This window comes from Theropithecus gelada, chromosome 5, assembly GCF_003255815.1.
Source record: "Theropithecus gelada isolate Dixy chromosome 5, Tgel_1.0, whole genome shotgun sequence".
NCBI classification, from domain to species: domain Eukaryota; kingdom Metazoa; phylum Chordata; class Mammalia; order Primates; family Cercopithecidae; genus Theropithecus; species Theropithecus gelada.
The window spans coordinates 59,298,121-59,312,019 of NC_037672.1; the positions used below are offsets into that span (position 1 = coordinate 59,298,121).

Below are 13,899 nucleotides of genomic sequence, written 5' to 3' on the forward strand. Positions count from 1 at the left end.
TCGTGGTGATACAGTGTCTTGCCCTGTAGGTACTATAAGATCTCCGTGGTGCTCATGTGCTTTGCGGTCCCCACGCTGGTGCCCTGGTACATCTGGGGAGAGAGCCTGTGGAATTCCTACTTCTTGGCCTCTATTCTCCGCTATACCATCTCACTCAATGTCGCCTGGCTAGTCAACAGCGCCGCCCACATGTATGGAAACCGGCCCTATGACAAGCACATCAGCCCTCGGCAGAACCCACTCGTCGCTCTGGGTGCCATTGGTAAGTAGGGGTGGTGAGGGCCAGTGGGGAGAATGGTGGCCCAGGTTTTCTTGGCCTCTCAGTAGTTTTGTGGAATCAGTAAAGAGAACCAGTGGAGTGGAGTTCAGTGAACTTGAGCTTTTATTTTTTTCCGAAACGGAGTCTCACTCTGTTGCCCAGACTGGAATGCAGTGGTACAATCTCGGCTGACTGCAGCCTCTGCTTCCTGGGTTCAAGCAATTCTCCTGCCCCAGCCTCCTGAGGAGCTGGGATTACAGGCATCCACCACTATCCCTGGCTAATTTTTTTTTTTTTAGTAGAGACGGGGTTTCACTATGTTGGCCAGGATGGTCTCGAACTCCTGACCCCCAAGTAATCCGCCCTCCTTGGCCTGCCAGAGAAGCTTTGGCTTTAGGATCTTGACTCTTGGACAAGTCATATGATCTCTCTGATTTACAGTTGTCCTATCTGTGAAATGGGACTAGCAATGCTTCATAGGAATATGTAAACCGCTTAGTACAGTGCCTGGCATGTAGCAGGTAATCAGTAACTACTAGTTATTCATCATGACCATGGAAATGTTCTAAAGGAGAAGCAGCAGTTGACTCTTCTCTCAAATTGCCCTGACCATTCTGGCCTCAGCTGTCCAATCATTTGGCAGAGCTTAAGAAAAAAGGCCTTCAAGCAAAGACGTGGGAAGGAATGAGACTTGGCATTTCACAGGACCATAAAACAGTTACGAGCGAGGCCTCTGGAGTCAGTGACTTTGGTTGAGTCCTGTTTCCTCCACTTACTCTCTGGGCAAGTCACCTGTTCTTCTACCTTTTGCGTCCCCATCTGTAAAGTGGGGGTAATATTAGCACTTACCTCCTCCTGGGGTCATTAGAGGGCTAGATGAGTCGATACAGAGATACAGAGTGTTCCTGCCAGTGCTTGTATGAAACAAGCCTTCATGATGTTACTTTTTTTTTTTTTTTTTTTTTTGAAATGGAGTCTTGCTCTGTCGCCCAGGCTGGAGTGCAGTGGCACAATCTCAGCTCACTGCAAGCTCCGCCTCCCCGGTTCACGCCATTCTCCTGCCTCAGCCTCCCAAGTAGCTGGGACTACAGGTGCCCGCCACCACGCCCGGCTAATTTTTTGGTGTTTTTTAGTAGAGACAGGGTTTCACCGTGTTAGCCAGGATGGTCTCGATCTCCTGACCTCGTAATCTGCCCGCCTCGGCCTCCCAAAGTGCTGGGATTACAGGTGTGAGCCACCGCGCCCAGCCCGTGATGTTGTTTTTATTGCCAGTCATGTGTTCTTAGGCACTTACTTGTCCCTTCTGTGCATTTATGTCCTCGTTTTAATCATAGCAGGAATAATCATAGCAGTTACTTCAGAGACCTCAGGCTAGAAGGAGTTAATACCTGTTAAAGCACTTAGCACTGTGCCTGGCACATGACAGGTGATTAAGAAATATTAGCTCTACCTTTATAGAAGCAACTCAGACTTGTTGGTAAGCTGAGCCTTGAGCACAGAGATCAAACACAGGAAAGTTCCTACTGTTCAGTAGAAATGGTCTCTGTGTCACTCGGTGATGAGCTGCTGCATCACTTCATTAGGGCCATCTGTTTTTCAGACCCCAGGGATCCCAAAGTTCTTGTCAACTTGCACTGATGGCAGCAATAGATGGTGGAGCAAACACTACATTTAGCCAGGGAATAACTGCATAAGCAAGGAGAAAGGACCTTGGAAAACAGGAGGAGCGGTGCCCCGATCCTTTCTATAGCTTTCCCCTCCTCTTGCCCTGCATCTTCTGAAAGGACTGTAATGCAGGGAGCTGTGGGCAGTGTTGATTCTGTGAGTAGACAGAAATGGGGACAAGATGGACCGTCACCATGTAGGGATGGGTGAGCCGGGAGACTCAAGCAATGTGGCCATGACAGGAGCCCAAAGGAGCTGGGCATTGGTTATAAGTCTATCCAGGTCAACACTGGACTCCCAGACAGTTTGCCTCCCAAGAGTCCTTAGAAAGCTCTTGCCATACCCAACTGTGCAGTAGAGTGGGGAATACATCATAGTGCCTATTTCTGAAAATAGGGTGAAGAAACTTTTCCATACTGCTCTTTAATCCAGGAAAAACACTAAAAATGATGAGGCGGCGAGGTGGTGTGCAGGGTAGGGATGTCCTAAATTTAAAAGAAAATTGCAGACCACGCATGGATCCATCTTGAGGTACTCATTATAGAACAAAATCTTCCAAACAGGGTCAATAGGAGAACTATATGATGACTAGTAGCCACTTAAGAAGTAAGAGAAGAGTCTGACAGTTTCTCAAACAGTTAAGAATAGTTACTGTATGATCCAGCAACTCTACTCCTACATTTATACCAAAGAGAAATGAAAACATATGTCCACACAAAAACTTGTATATGAATGTTCATAGCAACATTATCCATAATAGCTGAAAGTGGAAACAACTCAAATGTCCATCACTGATGAATGGATATGCACGATGTTGTACATCCATATAATGAAATACTGTTTGGCAATAAAAAGAATGAAGAGCTGATACTTGATACAACATGAATGAACCTTGAAAACATTTTTTAAGTGACAGAAGCTAGTCACAAAGGACTACATATTGTATGATTTTATTTATATGAAATGTCCAAAATAGGCAAATCTACACAGATAGAAAACAGTACTGGGAGGGAGTAGGAGGCGGTTGGGGGTGATGGTTAAGGCATGTGGGTCTTTTTAGAGAGTAATGAAAATGTTGTAAAATTCATTGTGGTGATGGATGCATAACTGTGAATATATTAAAAGCCATTAAATTGTATACTTCAAGAGGGTGAATTATACAGTAAGTGAATTTTATCTCAATAAAGCTGTTTATGAAAATCAAATGAACTAATTCATTAGCGAAATGCAAATTAAAGCCACAATGAGATATTACCTCACACTTACTTGAATGACTATTATCAGGATAAAATACAACAAGTGTTGATGAGGATGTGAAAAAAGGGAACCCTTGCACACTGTTGGTTAGGATGTAAATTAGTATAGCCATTATGGAAAACAGTATGGAGGTTGCTCAAAAAATTAAAAATAGAGCTACCATATGATCTAACAGTCCTACTTCTGGGTATATATCCAAAGGAAATGAAATCAGGATGTTGAAGAGATATCTACACTCCCATGTTTAAACAGGATTATTCACAGTAGCCAAGATGTACAGTCAAATTAAGTGTCCATCAATGGATGAATGGATAAAGAAAATGTATCACATATGCATCATGGAATACTATTCAGCCTTAAAAAAGAGAGAATCCTGTTATTTGCAACAACTTGAATGAACCTGGAGAACATTATGCTAAGTGAAGTCAGCCAAGCACAGAAAGACAAACGCTGCACAATCTCACTTCTATGTGGAATCTAAAAAATTTGAACTCATAGAAGTAGAGTAGAATGGTGGTTACCAGAGACTGGGGCAGGGGGGTTGTTGAGAGAGATTGGTCAAAGGGTACACATTTACAGTCTGACTAGAGGAACAAGTTCAAGAGGTCTATTGTAAAACATGGCGATAGTGACTACAGTCAATAACAATGTGTTGTGTTATTGAAAATCACTGAGAGAGTAGATTTTAAGTGGTCTTACCACAAAAACATAAGTATGTGAGGTAATGCACATGTCACTTGGCTCAATTTAACTATTCCAAAATTTATACATATCTCAAAACCCCATGTTGTACATGATAAATATATACAAATTTTATTTGTCAATTAAAAAATAAGTAAAAGAAATTTTAAAAATCAAATCAGAGAAGCCATGAGAGCTCTCATGAGTACATCTTTTAAAAGAAGTGAGAGAGTAATGCAAATCAAAACCACAATGAGATACCATCTCACACCAGTTAGAATGGCAATCATTAAAAAGTCAGGAAACAACAGGTGCTGGAGAGGATGTGGAGAAACAGGAACACTTTTACACTGTTGGTGGGACTGAAAACTAGTTCAACCATTGTGGAAGACAGTGTGGCGATTCCTCAAGGATCTAGAACTAGAAACACCATTTGACCCAGCCATCCCATTACTAGGTATATACCCAAAGGATTATAAATCATGCTGCTATAAAGACACATGCACACGTATGTTTATTGCGGCACTATTCACAATAGCAAAGACTTGGAACGAACCCACATGTCCATTAATGATAGACTGGATTAAGAAAATGTGGCACATATACACCATGAAATACTATGCAGCCATTAAAAAGGATGAGTTTGTGTCCTTTGTAGCAACATAGATGAAGCTGGAAACCACCATTCTCAGCAAACTATCACAAGGACAGAAAACCAAACACCACATGTTCTCACTCATAGGTGGGAACTGAACAATGAGATCACCTGGACACAGGGTAGGGAACATCACACACCGGGGCCTGTCATGGGGTGGGGGGAGTGGGGAGGGATAGCATTAGGAGATACACCTAATGTAAATGATGAGTTGATGGGTGCAGCACACCAACATGGCACATGTATACACATGTAACAAACCTGCATGTTGTGCACATGTACCCTAGAACTTCAAGTATAATAAATAAATAATAATAATAATAAAGAAAAGCTACATAAAAAAAGCGAAAGGGTAAAAGCTGCCCACTGACCACTGGAAGGGGTAGAATAATATATAAGTACATTCTAGATACTTAAAGATATTTAATTTAGTTACCTATTTGAATGATTCTCATTTCTCTCTCCTAAGCTCTTCCAAAAAAGGATTTTTAAATCACTCCAGCCCACAGAGACTATTTTTTAAAAACAATTGTACATCAAAATGATGATCTGTTATCAGCCATTTAGCATTTACCTTAAGAAGGATAGCTCTGAGGTCGTAGCATCATGTCTACAGTTCACACAGGAAAGTTAATCTTGTGGCGATGTGCTAACTTTATTGCTATTTTTTCTGTTCATGTTGTTTGTCTAGCTAACTAAGTCAATGCCTTTGGAGGCAGTAACCAAGTCTTTTGCTCCTCACCGAGCCTGACACCATGTCCTGCACATGGTAAACCCTGAAAAAATAGGTGATGCAAAAAATCTATGCAGAGAGGTGGTGACTGAATTATTTCAATGCCCGCTTTGTCTTCCAGGTGAAGGCTTCCATAATTACCATCACACCTTTCCCTTTGACTACTCTGCGAGTGAATTTGGCTTAAATTTTAACCCAACCACCTGGTTCATTGATCTCATGTGCTGGCTGGGGCTGGCCACTGACCGCAAACGGGCAACCAAGCCGATGATCGAGGCCCGGAAGGCCAGGACTGGAGACAGCAGTGCTTGAACCTGGAACAGCCATCCCACATGTCTGCCATTGCACCCTCGGTTCATGGCTTTGGTTACAATAGTTCTCTTGTACATTGGATCGTGGGAGGGGCAGAGGGTGGGGAAGGAATGGAATTATGTGGCTTGGGAATTTTTTTGTTTCTCTCAAAATAATGTTGAAATACAATTATCAATGAAAAAACTTTTTTTTTTTTTGAGACAGAGTCTCACTGTGTCACCCAGGCTGGAGTGCAGTGGTGCGATCTCGGCTCACTGCAGCCTCCACCTCCCTGGTTCAAGCAATTACCCTGCCTCAGCCTCCAGAGTAGCTGAGATTACAGGAGCCTGCCACCATGCCCAGCTAATTTTTTTGTATTTTTAGTAGAGACGGGGTTTCATCATGTTGGCCAGACTGGAGACCAGTCTGACCTCAGGCAGTCCACCCGCCTCGGCCTCCCAAAGTGCTAGGATTACAGGCGTGAGCCACCGCGCCCGGCCGAAAAACTTTTTCCTTTTTTTTTTTTTGAGACGGAGTCTCGCACTCTCACCTAAGCTGGAGTGCAGTGGCTGGATCTCCGCTCACTGCAAGCTCCACCTCCCGGGTTCACGCCATTCTCCTGCCTCAGCCTCCCAAGTAGCTGGGACTACAGGCGCCCGCCACCACGCCCGGCTAATTTTTTGTATTTTTTTAGTAGAAACGGGGTTTCACCGTGTTAGCCAGGATGGTCTCGATCTCATGACCTTGTGATCCACCCGCCTCGGCCTCCCAAAGTGCTGGGATTACAGGCGTGAGCCACCGCGCCTGGCCGAAAAAACTTTATAAGTCAATATTACTATAGTTTAACATTAGAGTGTGGACATGTGATTTAATCGCTGTAGCTAAAATACGTCAAATATACATTGTCATGTGCTTAAACATGATGCTAACCCTGACAGGAGGAAGGAAAGTAATATTCTTTCAGTGTGGTTCCGGAGAGCATTTCTTTTATTTTCTACCAATTAACCCAGCATTGCTTTTAAACAACCATCTGAAGGAGCAGAGAGGCAGGGTAGAAGACAGAAAGGGGGTCTATGTGGTAACTAAAGAATGTTTCTGTTTTGTAATTATTGTGTGTGTGCGTGTGGTTTTTTTTTTTTGTTTGCTTAAGAGAATCAAAAACTGAAAAAAAGTGAGAATACAGGAAATGGCTCTTGTATATATTTTTTTGCCATGTTTACCACTTGTGAATGCTCTGCTGTCTTTGCTTCAAGAGAGATTTGTTCACTGCCCAGCTCGTTTTGTGTCCTGAGCCCTATGCCCAGCCCACCTTATAAATCATGCCTGTTTAGATGTTTGATTTTGTTCTGTGTGCCATTGTCATCTTAAGGGTGTATAACTCAGACATGCCAGACATCAAATTAAGCTCAAATTAAGCTCTCGTTTAAATGTTTAAACACCTAATTTATATTCTAATTGATCCCAGCCACTGATGCATGTACTTTAGCTACTTCTGCTAAATAAGCATATTAATTTTCCACATCAGACCATCAGATCTTAAGAACCAACAGTTATCTAGAATTCCGTGTCTACTAATGTTTCATCTGCATGCAGCCTTTATTGATTTTGTAGCAAAATATAAAGTGATCATTATGTAGCTTCTAGATTAAAAACTTTTGTGCGTGAAGTTGCTTTGTAAAGAGCATGTGAAATTAATGGGACAGCGTGTCCTTTGTGTTAGATGTTAGAGCAAAAGAAAGGGCTTATAGTATTAGTATTGGAGCACTTTGAAGATAGGTATTTTCAGAAACGATGTAGGAGTTAAAAGTTACATGTGAAATTTTGGAAAAAGATATGATGGCAATTGGAAATAGTCACAATGAAGTTCTTCATCCAGCAGGTGTTTAACAGTGTTATTTTGCCATTGATAATGTGTAAACTGTGAGTGATTTACAATAAATGATTAAGAATTCATTGGTGTTCTTGTCCAGATACTTCAATGCTGTTTAGAGGGTGTTCTTTCCAAGTGCTTGATGCGTTCTGATGATTGTATGACTCGCATTGGGATTGGGGCTCTGGGCTAACAACAGCCCCTGAGACCAGGCCTGTCCTATCCTATTGGCCTTAGGCAACAGCCAGGGGAAGCCAGCAAGTTTTATTTGGAATGTAGAACTCCTAGTGGTGGTGTTCCCCGATTCTCACTCACCAGCAGCCACTGGGAGTGCTTATAGATGATAAATGGGAATCTACTCCTATATGTCACCCAAAGGAGCGTGAAGGACGCCTTCCCCTCTCCAGGCCCCACCAATAGTTACCAGAGCTGGGGGAGATGGACTCCTGTTTTCACTCTACTGCTGCCTCTCTCAACCTCACGTCTGCACCATCAAAGTCTCTCCCCATCTTTTGCCCCAAAGCAGCTGTGGCCCTGCTGTCAGGTAGAACTTTCTTAACCTGTCTGCAGTTGAGTGGGATTCTAGCCATTGACAGGTACCAGGCCAGATTTCACCATGTAAGGACCCTTTGGATGTGACCATAGCATTTTTCAGCTGCTTCATATCCCAGTCACACATTGCTAAGACCTTGTATAGAGTGCAGGTGGAGGGTAGTCATATTCCAAGGCAAGTTTGTATCAGCATGATGTGAAATGGCCCTTCATTGGGAATGTATGTCTTTGACTCCTAAAAGTACTAAACTTACTTACTTGTCAATTAGTCAAAAAGATGACATTTGGAACAGCTATTTGGAATCTTTTCACAAAAGGAGGGTATTTCCCAGCTAGACCAAATAAATCTAGAACCTCCCCCCTCTGAACCTGAGTGCCATCTTTTTTTCTGCAGCAGAGCCCATGAATGACCTCGGATTGGAATGATTTGGAGGAAGAAGTGGACAAAGGTTACATTACACTAGTGTCTTCCCTGTCAACGTTCCTTTCAGGTCTCAGCAGCATCTTAACAGAAAGTAACTCTGTTGTTATTTCCCAAACCTATCCAAGGTAGCCTTAGACTGATATACTGTTTGAAAGTTTCAGTTTAAGATAAGAAAATGATCCCCCCCATGTCTAGTCTTTAATCTCCTCATCCCCACAAGGCTTATTTCAGAAGCACCCACCCCTGCATCTAGGTGAGGGGAGCCCAGGGAAAGCAGTTCCAATAGCATGTGTCCCACAGGCATCATGGCAGACTCATGGAGCCAGCCTGGGACAGTAGAACCAACTCAGGTTCACCTGGAGTCCCCAGCTCTGCTACTGGCCAGCTCTGTGGCCTTGAGAAACATCAGCCTTTCTGGATTCAGTTTCCTTCTCTGAAAAGAGGACTCTTCTCTAAGTTCCCCTTCAGCCCTAACATTCGACCACAGCAAGAGATGTGTGAATCCACCTCTCCAGTTAGCACTCATCCTTTCTGGACATAGAAGGTCAAAAATTGGGAGTGGGAGGGAATAAATGAATCTGAATGGGAGAGCACAGACTGAGGCTGGAAGGATAGAATGTTCTTGGTTTTAAAAAATCTGCATGTATTTTGCACATTCCCAAAATGCAATGAAGCCATTAAATATAACCCATCATGAAAAACAATTTAATGAGAGAAATTATTACAGAAAGCTCTATGGCTTAATGGGGTAGTAGAAATAGCACTGGACTTGGAGTCCTGAGACCTGGATTTGAACTCAAACTCTTGATCTGACTGGCTGTGTTACCGGGGACCCAGGTTAAGTCTGAAATATGACATATGAAATTGTCATTTACTAGCCTACAGAGCCTCTCTGAGCCTCAGTGTCCTTGTCTACACAACAGGAAGAGCAACATTTATGTGTATTAGATGAATCTAGAAGCCTCATCCCAGTGCCTGGGGCATTGCAGAGCCCCAGGAGACATCAGTTGAGGATGAGTAGCGTGCCCCGCACACAAGCCAGAGACTGCGATATGGTGCAGAGTGCCATAGACCAGAAGTGAGCCAGCTTCTGGGCCTGGTTTTGCTAACTAACCAGATGACTCTAACCTCTGGGAACTTCGGTTTCACTTTCCGTAAAGGAACCAACTGGATTGGATTAACCTGTCCAGCTCTGCCGTTCTGGGGAGTCTTTGCAACCGTGTGCCTCCCTCAGTTCCAGGCCTCTGCGTGGCCCTCTGCACCCCTGGCCTCCTTCTGTGCCTCGCACCTCTATCAAAGGACGGGTCTGGCCTGCAATGTCCCTACACTTCAGTCAGCTTATCAGGACTTGGAATAGAAGATTTGTGGAGGGGAAAGGTTGAAACTCATGGATGAGAGTAAGCTTTGGGGATTATCTGTGAAGTTCGTTTGTCCATTTCACTCCTGTCCCCAATTACAATGGGGACTGAAAGCCAGTTGTGTTGTCAGTGGCTGAAAGAAATCTCTTACTCTTTATAATCCTTTAAAAAATTCTCCCATTTTTGTCTGGGCATGGTGGCTCACGCCTGTAATCCCAACACTTTGGGAGGCCGAGGTGGGTGGATCATGAGGTCAGGAGATCGAGACCATCCTGGCTAACAGGGTGAAACTCCATCTCTACTAAAAATACAAAAAACTAGCCGGGCGTGGTGGTGGGTGCCTGTAGTCCCAGCTACTCTGGAGGCTGAGGCAGGAGAATCGCTTAAACCCAGGAGGCGGAGCTTGCAGTGAGTTGAGATTGTGCCACTGCACTCCAGCCTGGGCAACAGAGTGAGACTCCGTCTCAAAAAAAAAAAAAAAAACAAAAAAACAAAAGACTCCCATTTTTAGCTTAAGGTGTTAATCAAACTCCTTCCCCTTCCTCTACGTCAAGGATGTGCTATAAATGAACTGGAAACTCCTTTCCTTGTTCCCTCTGCTATTTCCCTGTGGACTGTAGAGTCCGAAGCCCCCATCCCACCCCAAGGATATTCCTGACTTCAACATTTGCAACAGGAGGGAAGACCTGTCTCAGGGCAACAAGCCTGGCTGCCCCAGCAGCTTCTGTGGGCTCCGACGCAGCCTTCTTTCCCTCTCCTTTCACCGCCCGCCCCCCCACCACCACCCCATGGTGCCACGACTTCCCATCTGGAAGAGTAGTCAGCCACATCCTGCCCGTGACTACTTCACACGATGCAAAAGGAAAATATCAGCCAACAGCAGCCTGGGCTAGCTGGGGCTGTGAAGGCTTCGCCCTGGAAAAGAGTACCCTTCCTTACAGCTCCTGGCCTACGTTTACTATGGAAAAAAGATGGCATTACCTTCAACCAGCCATCTGAATCCCTCACATAGCTGCCCTCTTCCCCACTTGTTCTCAATCCTCTGTGGGGCAACTCTCAATGTTACCATTGAGAGGAATCTCAGAAGTTGCTTGCTTGCTTGCTTTTCGTTCGTTCTTCCTTTCCTTTTTTCTTTCTTTCTTTCTTTCATATAAGGTCTCGCTCTGTCACCCAGGCTGAAGTGCAGCGGCGCGATCTCACCTCATTGCAACTTCCCCTCACTGTAACCTCCACCTCCCAGGTTCAAGCAATCCTCCCACCTCAGCCTCCCCAGTAGCTTGGATTACAGCTGCATGCCACCACACCCGGCTTTTTTTTTTTTTTTTTTTTTTTCGGGTAGAGATGGGGTTTCACCACGTTGGCCAGGCTGGTCTTGAAACTCCTGACCTCAGGTGATCCGCCTGCCTTGGCCTCCCAAAATGTTGGGATTACAGGCGTGAGCCACCGCGCCCAGCCGGAAGTCTCAGAAGTTGCTTTCTTCTAGAGGCCCCCACTGTGAGACAGAGGCAGCAGCCCCTGTGCTGCGGGTGGACAAAATGACTGGGCCCACCACAGCAAGGGTGTGTTTGTAGTTTTATGACCAGATTTCACATAAGCCTGTGCTCACAGCACATGTATCGCAAAACACGGGAGCTGTGTGTAAGGGTGCGTCCTTATTCTGAGCTGTGTGGCAAAACTGCTGCGTGGGGTGGGGGAGCTCCCTATAAGGTACATGATGTGAGCATTGGTGATGAACCAGGCTAACTGGGATCTCCGATGTCTCAAAGACAGATGGAATGGTCATGTAGGCAATGTCTTCCAGTTCCAGTAAACGGGTTCTGACACCCGAGGCAGAGGGATAGGGAAGATTCACTTCAGCTCCTTCCTGGCCCTGCAGTTGCTGCCCATGAATCCAAGAACGACTCTGTTAGAACTGACTGAGTGCCTTCTATTTCCTCCTCGGAACTAAAGGGCAGTTTCATTTCTAGCATCGTAAAGTGCTTATTTCGGATGTACCAGCCAATGAGCACATCTATTTGCACTGTTGTCCACAGCTCCGGCTGGACTGCACTATTTGCAACACACGGGATCCAAACTCTTTGAGTCAGTGTGTTAGAATGTGCACGCAACTGCACCATGGCCAACCAGCGGATGAAGGATCTCAAGGTGGGTATTTTGACCTGGATGATTTCAAATAATTAACAGTGAATATATATATAGTTTTTTGAGGTGGAGTTTCCCTCTTGTTGCCCAGGCTGGAGTGCAATGGCACAATCTCGGCTCACCACAACCTCCGCCTCCTGGGTCCAAGCGATTCTCCTGCCTCAGCCTCTGGGGTAGCTGGGATTACAGGCATGCACTACCATGCCCAGCTAATTTTGTATTTTTTGTAGAGACGGGGTTTCTCCATGTTCGTCAGGCTGGTCTTGAACTCCCAACCTCAGATGATCCGCCCATCTTGGTCTCCCAAAGTGCTGGGATTACAGGCATGAGCCACCACACCCGGCCAACGGTGACTATCTTGATTTTGCCTCTATATAGAAAATCTTTAAGCAATGGCCCTTTTCACCACCTTTTCAATCCATTTGAAGTCAGAGGCTTGGGTCAGTCTTAAGACACTGAAATGGACAGGCCCTCTTGATGTGGTTTTATGTATACATTACCTGATTCTTTGGGCTACCCCTATATCACAGAGGAATATTCAGATTGTTACCTTGTTGGGAGACAAACCGCCAAAGGAAAAATACTGAAAACCTCTGTTCCGTCATCTATATATGTAAGAACTAGAACCAGTGACTGCTTTGGTCTCTTCTATCAAAAACTATGGGAATCAGTAGCAAACAAGCTCAGAAAATGCACGCTTCTGCTTTACCCAAGCAAAAGATATGGCCAGAGGCTATACTAGCGTTATATCCCATAAAAGAAAAAAACCGGCCAGGCGCAGTGGCTCACGCCTATAATTCCAGCACTTTGGGAGGCCAAGGCAGGTGGATCACTTGAGGCCAGGAGTTGGAGATCAGCCTGGCCAACATGGTGAAACCCCGTTTCTAGTAAAAATACAAAAATTATCCGGGTGTGGTGGTGGGCACCTGTAATCCCAGCCACTGGAGAGGCTGAGGATGGAAAATCACTTGAACTGGAAGGCAGAAGTTGCTGTGAGCCAAGATTGCACCATTGCACTCCAGCCTGGGCAATAGGGTGAGACTCCATCTCAAAAAAAAAAAAAAAAAAAAAGAAAGAAAAGAAAAGAAAAAAAGAAAAAGAAAGAAAAGCAGGGAAGAGGCTCAAGGCCAGAGTGTTAAGGGTTGTTCAGCTAATCGGCCCCATGGCGAAGGTTTTCTTTATGTAAACAGCTGTAGGTTGACATATAATCATGAAGCTGGTAGATATTCATGGCATGCCATTTGGATGGCTAGATAGTTCTAAACAATGTCACCTATTTGTTTTTGTTTTGCTTTGTATTGTTTTGTTTCTTAAATCTCTGTCTAAAAGATGTCCTTAAAATGAGCATTGCTATGTCCAAAAAGTTGCAGCATTATAATTCTTGGAAGTAATAATTTGCTTCAAAGTAAGGTCAGTCACCGTCAGATGCCATAGTGATTTGTCTGCCAAAGTTCTATGCACCATGTTAGAACTTGGCTGAGTGTGCACAAAGCTCAGCTAATTAAAACCTTCCCAACAAACTTGTCTTGGTTAGTTTGTTTGATACAATATATTTTGTTGTAACATTCAGTCTGTTGTTTTTCCATTTGCTTTAAATTTAGCACTGCCACATAAAAAAGAGACAGAGAAAATAGGACAGCTTGAAGAGGTGTAAAAATATAATTACTCTTTTGAAAGTATGCATCTTTATCTATTTTTTGCTAACCCCCATCTCACTTATCTTTCCACTTGGCTAAATAGACGAATGTTCCTGGCTCATGGACATATAGCACTTATGGGTTACTTCAAATTGAGAACATCCCTTACTGCAATTTCTAGGCCACTGATTTTAGTACATTTTTAAAATTTATTTTGCATCAAAAAGGAAATCAAATGAAAGCATATCAGGCTTGAAAGACCACTGGTGGTACTGTAGAACTTCCACAAGCTAATCTGCAATAATAATCTGCAATCTGCAATAAGGAAGGAAGGAAGGAAGGAAGGAAGGAAGGAAGGAAGGAAGGAAGGAGGGA

General features: G+C 44.2%; 1 protein-coding gene and 1 pseudogene across 2 annotated transcripts in view; both read left to right on the forward strand.

Annotated features, from left to right (window-relative positions):
- Positions 1 to 6,127, forward strand: part of SCD5 (stearoyl-CoA desaturase 5) — a 169,032-nt gene extending 162,905 nt beyond the window's left edge. Inside the window, exons 4-5 of the mRNA XM_025385973.1 lie at positions 30 to 262; positions 5,372 to 6,127. Of these exons, the coding sequence (XP_025241758.1) occupies positions 30 to 262; positions 5,372 to 5,562 (424 nt within the window). The 3' untranslated portion in view covers positions 5,563 to 6,127. The remainder of the gene's footprint in view (positions 1 to 29; positions 263 to 5,371) is intronic.
- Positions 6,128 to 6,339: 212 nt separating this feature from the next.
- LOC112624889 lies at positions 6,340 to 7,494 on the forward strand (annotated as a pseudogene). The gene has a single exon (XR_003119486.1). The product of XR_003119486.1 is annotated as an uncharacterized LOC112624889 (transcript).
- The last annotated feature ends 6,405 nt before the right edge of the window (positions 7,495 to 13,899 follow it).